General features: G+C 38.0%; 1 protein-coding gene and 1 long non-coding RNA gene across 7 annotated transcripts; both read right to left on the bottom strand.

The window, feature by feature from the left end:
- Positions 1 to 1,217: 1,217 nt before the first annotated feature.
- LOC148879051 (uncharacterized) lies at positions 1,218 to 1,915 on the bottom strand. Its single transcript, XR_016104098.1, has 3 exons — positions 1,830 to 1,915; positions 1,461 to 1,566; positions 1,218 to 1,348 (listed from the first exon to the last, which is right to left on the bottom strand). It is a non-coding gene; the product is annotated as an uncharacterized LOC148879051 (long non-coding RNA).
- A 580-nt stretch (positions 1,916 to 2,495) lies between these two features.
- LOC148879050 (L10-interacting MYB domain-containing protein-like) lies at positions 2,496 to 6,263 on the bottom strand. Of its 6 annotated transcripts, none has more exons than XM_088960439.1 (4): positions 5,942 to 6,241; positions 3,788 to 4,021; positions 3,328 to 3,678; positions 2,496 to 3,236 (listed from the first exon to the last, which is right to left on the bottom strand). In XM_088960439.1, the coding sequence occupies exons 3-4, from the start codon at positions 3,676 to 3,678 to the stop codon at positions 2,670 to 2,672; spliced, it is 918 nt and encodes a 305-aa protein (XP_088816565.1). In that variant the 5' UTR covers positions 3,788 to 4,021; positions 5,942 to 6,241; the 3' UTR covers positions 2,496 to 2,669. The 6 variants fall into 6 exon arrangements, with proteins under 6 accessions (XP_088816565.1, XP_088816562.1, XP_088816563.1 ...); XM_088960436.1 differs by having other exon boundaries at positions 3,788 to 3,988; XM_088960437.1 differs by lacking the exon at positions 5,942 to 6,241 and adding an exon at positions 5,715 to 5,932 and having other exon boundaries at positions 3,788 to 3,988.
- Between the last annotated feature and the right edge of the window lie 448 nt (positions 6,264 to 6,711).

Genomic DNA, 6,711 nt, shown 5'->3' with positions numbered 1-6,711 from the left:
CCCAAGTCAACAATTTGCTAACCAAAATCAATAATTTTTGAAAAAAATCTGGTTTTGAGGAAAACCGAAACCAGTCACCTAACTAGTTCTCGATTTTTCCGGTCCAACCGTCTGATCCAATTTTGAAAACCATGCCACCAACACTTAAAACTGTTGTACTAGTAGCAAGATTACTAGTCATACAAACCACTTCAAGGTTGACTTAAGCAACACATACCTCATAAAAGGCCACAATAGAATTATCATTGATAAATCAAGTCACTCATGACCTACTTAGGATTATACCTTGTTATGATTAGGATTCCTGGGTCCACAAATGAGTCTAACCCCCCGTAACTACCAAGAACCAAAGTAGAAAAATAACCACACTACCTGCTTTATTTTACCAACAACACAAAAGATTTCATTAATTATAAAAAATATCATGAATACAACAAGAAGCTGCGGGGGAAATCAGCTTTAGAAAGCTGACCCAAATCAAAATTACAATTGAGCCCAAAAACAGACGTGTTCTTTGTACCCATTGCTTAGCTAAGCTATTTGCCAAGTTGTTGGCACATCTCCTCACCCATCTCACATGAATTGGCATGTCCCTTGACAGCCATTTAAATCTCTTGAATTCATTCCTCAACTTCCATGTCGCCCCTTCTCCTTCTGCAGTCAATTTATAACAGTTTCAGATCTCCCTCAATGATCAATCAGTCTATTAATACCCAACTCTAAAACTTTGACCTTGCCACATTACAACCAGAAACTTTGACCTTCCCACACAACTCCCATCAAGGTTCAGCTTCTTCTAACCATCTATCATGGGAGACCACGCCTCAAGAAATTGTTGTCTTGTAGATGAAAAAGCGGCAATAACACCCCAAACCTTGAAAAATTCTTTGACCTTAAAATTTGAAAACAATTTCAAACTTTTTGCCCAGGCTTGAGAGCAACCTGACGCGTTGCGTCTTGGAATCTACTCTCCTTGTCAGTCGAGGGCCTGAACTTGCTCCGTAGTTTGCTCCTTTTGCTGGATTGGCCGCGGGTAGAAACTAATCTTAACTTATTGTTGAGTTAGCTCGGCTGGAAGAAGAACCGGATCGAGTCTCCAACGAGGAGCTGGTCCAACCTCAGTTCCCAGAAAGAAGAAACCGTCCATCCCATCTCGTTATTGCCTTGCATTGTTTCAACCAACACTTACTTTTTTTCTTTTTCTTCAAATATTCTTGCATTTTTTTCCTCCCAAATAATCCAAAGTAGTGCTACTCTAATACATCTCCACAGGATTCTACCCCTCCTTTTAGTGCAATTAATTCCATTAGAATTAAGCAAACCATCCAATCTATCAGGAGAAGACCACCTACAACCAAATTAAAAGAGAAACAAACAAATTCCAAATAAAATTAACAAAAGGACATGATATTAGAAGGTGGAATGCAGTCTCACCATTCAACTTACACAAACCACACTACCTGTTTTAGACCAATCGAGCTCGTTTCTTAGAGTTCTCAATCCAAAAGGGGTGATACGAAAGAACAAACTGATCACAGGCCTCTTGTATCACTTCTCGATACTCATCTACACCAGTCAAACAATGTTTCTTGATGTTATAGTCGGGAGCAGTTTATTTTGGTCATATGGTAAGGAGCATGTCTTCGATGAATCTAGATAAACATAAAAAGAAAAACTTGACAAAGATCAAGTCAGTCTCAAATAAGCGTTGGTTATGAGGAAGAAAGAGGAAGAAAAGTGCTTTTGCAGTGAGATTAGCAAAATCTTATGCTTCTTTGCATTTTGTAAAGTACTTTTTTTTGGCTTGAAAGCATGATTTATAGGACTACCTATCAAAAAGTTTCTCCTCTCGCCTTCCGTTCTGAAAAAGCAAGCCAAAGAACATACCATGCTTCTAATCCTACATATAGATCTGAAACAAAAACACAAAATAAATAAAATAAGGCCAGAATTTTTTATCTCATTATAGAACAGGTTTGATAATCCCCTGTACTGGGTCTGATGCCATCAAACCAAGGATCCACTTGGTAAAAGATAGATAAAGATGCAAACTAACACAAAGAATATCCACGCCTTGTAAGGTCCATGTCAACCAGATTTACTCTCACCTGTTCATATTCTTGAGTTCCAGTTTAGTCTTAAGAATCTGTCTAGGTTATCCACAACGATTCCTAGTACACAATAGGCCAAAGTCAGGATACCCTTATAATGCCGAGTACTTTCTGTAATTATCAAATTGATTGCCCTTTGTTTATTTTCTTCTATTTTTGAACCTGCTTTTCCATTGTTGGACTGATCTGACAATTTCAACAACTTGTTCATTGTTTGAGTTCATGCATGGAGTCAACCAATTTACTTGTTTCAATCAGTTATTCCATCCAGAACAATAATGGGCAATTAATTGGGCAAATAACAACCATAAAACACAATACATCATTACAACAACACTGAAAAATACACATACGAAAAAATATCAAAAAAAAAAAAAACAGAAATGGCATCACCAAAACATGTCACTGAAAAAATACACAACATTCTAACATAAAAGGGATGTAATAACACAAAATCCATCTGTAGCACATTATACCCGAAAAGCGATATCATGTGTATCCCACAATAAATCACAAAACACAAATGTGAAATGCTACAATGCCATTAAGCAAGAAAAATCATATTTCTCCAGACATTAAAGCTTCCAACCAACCCTTTCTGCGGTCTTCAGACATCTCAATAAAAGTCTCCCTCCACCCTTGTTCCTGGAACATCTTTGTTGCCTTCAGGTAGGTTCTCATGGGCAATCCTTCCATGTTTTCAAGAATCTTGATGCACTTTCCAATTGAGTACTTCTCAGCATGTTCAACGAGTGTATCTATCCTTCGGTTATATGCTTGGGCCATGAATTTAATGGCATCAGACATCTCAGTGTTTATTCTCTCCCTCTTTCCCCGACGAGAATGAGAATGTATATTTGACCTTTGATGGATGTCATCATCCAGATCACCTTCAACATCCTCGGACAGATTGGGAGTCAAATTTGCCTCAAATTGAGCAGAGGGTGGTGTATCAGAGTGAAGATCACCTTCACGTTGTTGTTCTAGGTCAGTATCTGCCAATATAAGATCTTGATTATTTTTGTCTGCAATATACTCTGATTTACTTGAATCACCATATATGATCCCTAACTTATCATACTCTGGACAGCCAGCTTTACGAAATCTCTTTGCATCAGGGTTATCCTACAAGTTAAATACAATATAGCATCAATTTCTATTTGTCTGAAAAGAGTAAGAAGGAAAAGAACAGACTAGGTGACAATATGAAATCCACCTTTATGTAGTTATCCCACACATCATCGGGAGCTGTAGGAGTCCTCAGAACTGGATCCCAATGGAAGCCAGGGGGTAAGGTTAGTAGCTTCTTAAAAACCCTATAACGTGTTCTCAACTGGTTGAACTTGTTTTTAAACTGCTTTAGGTCATATTTATTTCCTGTCCGGAAATAAAACTTCTGACGAATCTGCTTCCATGCTGGTTTTGAGAAAGTAGTTGTGTTCCTGTCTCCCCTTTTGACATGCTCCACCATTATGTCAATATACATGTTCTCTAGCTCAACTGTCCAATTTGCAGGGCTAGTCAAAGCATTATCAAAGGATGGAAGTCTGGTTCGACGAGTTGACATCTACACACATATATTAAGCCATTTAATGTGATGAATGCAAAATGAATTTAAGTGTAGAACATGTCATAGTTCACAAGTCAAATTGCTATGAAACCGTATTTGAAACAACCTGTCTCAGACAATTCAGCAGAAAGAATTAAGCTACATTTGGTAATGCTCCACTAGAATTTCTGGTGTCCCCGGGAGCAAAAAATTGTCGCCTTTTCTTTCTGGAATACTAGAAATGTTCCATTACAATGTTACCAAATGCCACCTTAGTAGCCACCTTCCTCCATTCCCTCTCTACCATAGAAAAGTAGGCAGAGCGTAGCTGCACCCAAACAGCAAATAACATGCTACAAGCCTAACCAAAAATTGAGGTTTAAATAGCTACTAATACAGACAGAATTACTCATTTATAAGCAGTACATAATGGGATGAAAGTCTAAGTAGTATCTATTAATAGAGGATCATGTTTTTGCTTAAAGTGCAGGCTATAATTGAGAAACAAATAGATACACAAAACAAAATCTGAGCCAGGTCAAAAAGAGATTCAAAGAAAATAATTTGACAATAACAAAGACATGTTGTGAAATAACCAACATTAAAGTCCAAAGGTTGAATTTTGTCAATAATAAGGGAAAACCTATGACACCGGAAAGGCATGGTATCAGAAGAATTTTGACCAATCAAAATCCATCCGTTAATTTTGATAAATTCCACCTGATTGGTTAACACGTTTATGATACCGGTTGATTGGTCACAAAATTTTCAGATATCATGTCTTTCCGGAATCATGGTCGAACCCCAATAACAAACAAAGTTAGCCAAGCTAAGCACTTAAGCATCATCATCATGATAATTTAATAATTATAATAAACGATAACAATATTTAACAGATACAGGTAAATAAGCAAAACCTACCAGAGAAACATATTAGTTGCAATAAAGAGATCGAAAAGAGGGTTCAATTTATAAAAGAAAGAAAGAAAGTTGAGTTCAGCCAAAGTATAAGTTTCCTTGTTCATGAATTGTCTAGGTCTTGGTTCTCCATTTCTCTGATTTCACACCATATTTCTCCCAATTGAATTGTATTGTCAGAATTTGTTAATAACCAAGAAGATGTTTTAGTCAGTTCAAAGTTGAGATAGACACTTCAGAATACTCTTTAAAAACAGGAAGCATTTGATCCTTAAGAATTATATTTTACAGTTTGCACACCAGCATTAGTGACATTGCTGATGGTGTATTTTGAGTCTCTACTTTATCTTATCATTTTTATTCTCATTCGAGAGCTAAAATCTATTAAACAAAAAAGTTTTAGACGGACTTCTTTGAAAATAATGAATGAATGACCACAGTGTTGAATACCCATTTCAATCATGCAGAATTAAGCTTTCCTATGAACCTTCTCCAATGATTCTATACTAGGTAGGTGGAGACATGATACGGTTATAGCCATACTTCATTGATATCTTTGTGAACTCTCCACATCAAGGTACTAGGTTAATTACCACCTACAGGTAGCTAAAATCCCATTTGATCGCAACAATATAACCCAGAAACTCAATGTATTGGACCATGATGGTCCAATGACCCATGCATCCTACTGACACCAATTACGGTTAAACAGGTCATTGACAGACCCACAGGTCAGATTAGCTGTGAACACGGACTGTGGAGGCATCGTTCTAGTTCTAGTTACAGTTCTAGTGAGCAAGGATGAGCAGATAAATGAGGCACAGTTGCTTTCGAGTCTTAAAATGCAGTTTAGTGTTTAGAAATCAAACTCATAAGCATAACCTAAGACATTCGACTATTTTTCAAGTCAAAACTAACAAATGTAGCAACTGAAGCACAAACAAACATCAATGGAGCCCCATAACCAGAAGAGGGAGCGATTAACCGAAACGAAGATTAGGGACTTAGGGTTTCGTCCATGAGAGGAATAAATGATCACATTTGAAGATGCATGATCATAAGATTCATAACAATAAAAGTAGAAAAAAGGGCGACCAAATCAAAACCACCCTTGTATCGGGAGCACATTTAAAGACCTTGGACTTGTCATTGACGAACTGGAACTGGAAGCACAAACCATAACCGAACCAACCCACGCCCCCATGGCCATGGAAGCCCCATAACCTCGGTAAGGCACAGATCGTCCAGAAAAAAGAAAATGTATAGGGTTTTGTCCATTGAAGTAATAAATCAACTAAAATAAATGGCATCCATGAGAGAGAAAGACAGGCAGGCAGAGAGAGAGAGAGAGAGAGATGGATACCTGGCCTGGGCCGCCTGGCCGCGTGGGTGCTGGCTGCTACCGTTTCTGCACCTGATTCCCACGCCAAGGATGGAAAGAAGTGCCGCAAATCACCTTTTGATTGGAACCGTTAGATTGGAATCTTCTACGTTCTACCCATAGGCAACCTTCTCAATTTGCCGCGTAGACGGTGTGTGTCCCAGAGCTCAGACTCTTCCCCAAGCAGTAACCAACTAACCATAGCGCCAGAGAAATCCTAAGAAGGAAAGCAGATAAAGCACTTTCCTCAACGTGGTGGTGGTGAGTAAGAAGGTGAGTGCCGTGAAATCCCTTGAAGAAAAGCAGATAAAAGCACTTCCTCAATCCTTATGAGTCCCGATTGTCGTACAAAACGTCGTTTGCTTTGTTGCAACCAATCAGAAGTCAGGATTTCACGTGTGCAGAACCATATACATGCGAGATTATTTTTCTAGTTCAAAATAAATGAGTAAATTACAGAGGCCCCTCTAACATGGGGTTATTGTCAATGAAACCCCCCTGAACTTTTAGATCGGTCATCGGGACAAAGACCCCTAACCGTTAAGTCAGCTGATGAAAGACACTAAATTATTAAAATGCCCTATTTATAATTCAAGACTTCAAGGGGTATGAGAATGGGCAAATCCATTCTCCCTAATCTAAATCTATACTATTTAAAAAAGTGCGAATATGGTCTGATTTTCTGGAATTTTTATTGGACATAATTTATATTTTAATCACTGAATCTCTTGGGAACAAATGTGTACTTTAAC

This window comes from Nelumbo lutea, chromosome 1 (assembly GCF_056320005.1).
Source record: "Nelumbo lutea isolate HS-2025 chromosome 1, American lotus-T2T, whole genome shotgun sequence".
Classification (NCBI taxonomy): Eukaryota; Viridiplantae; Streptophyta; class Magnoliopsida; order Proteales; family Nelumbonaceae; genus Nelumbo; species Nelumbo lutea.
The sequence above is the reverse complement of the archived record's forward strand: the minus strand, read 5'-3'. Positions and strand labels throughout refer to the sequence as shown.

Excerpts from the sequence above, each read along its gene's own strand:
- LOC148879050 (XM_088960435.1), bottom strand. The coding sequence starts at position 5,888 with ATGCCATTTATTTTAGTTGATTTATTACTTCAATGGACAAAACCCTAT. Across the intron at positions 3,679-5,714 it reads TCGTCAATGACAAGTCCAAG|ATGTCAACTCGTCGAACCAG; the intron begins GTCTTTAAATGT and ends ATATGTGTGTAG. Across the intron at positions 3,237-3,327 it reads TGTGGGATAACTACATAAAG|GATAACCCTGATGCAAAGAG; the intron begins GTGGATTTCATA and ends TTTAACTTGTAG.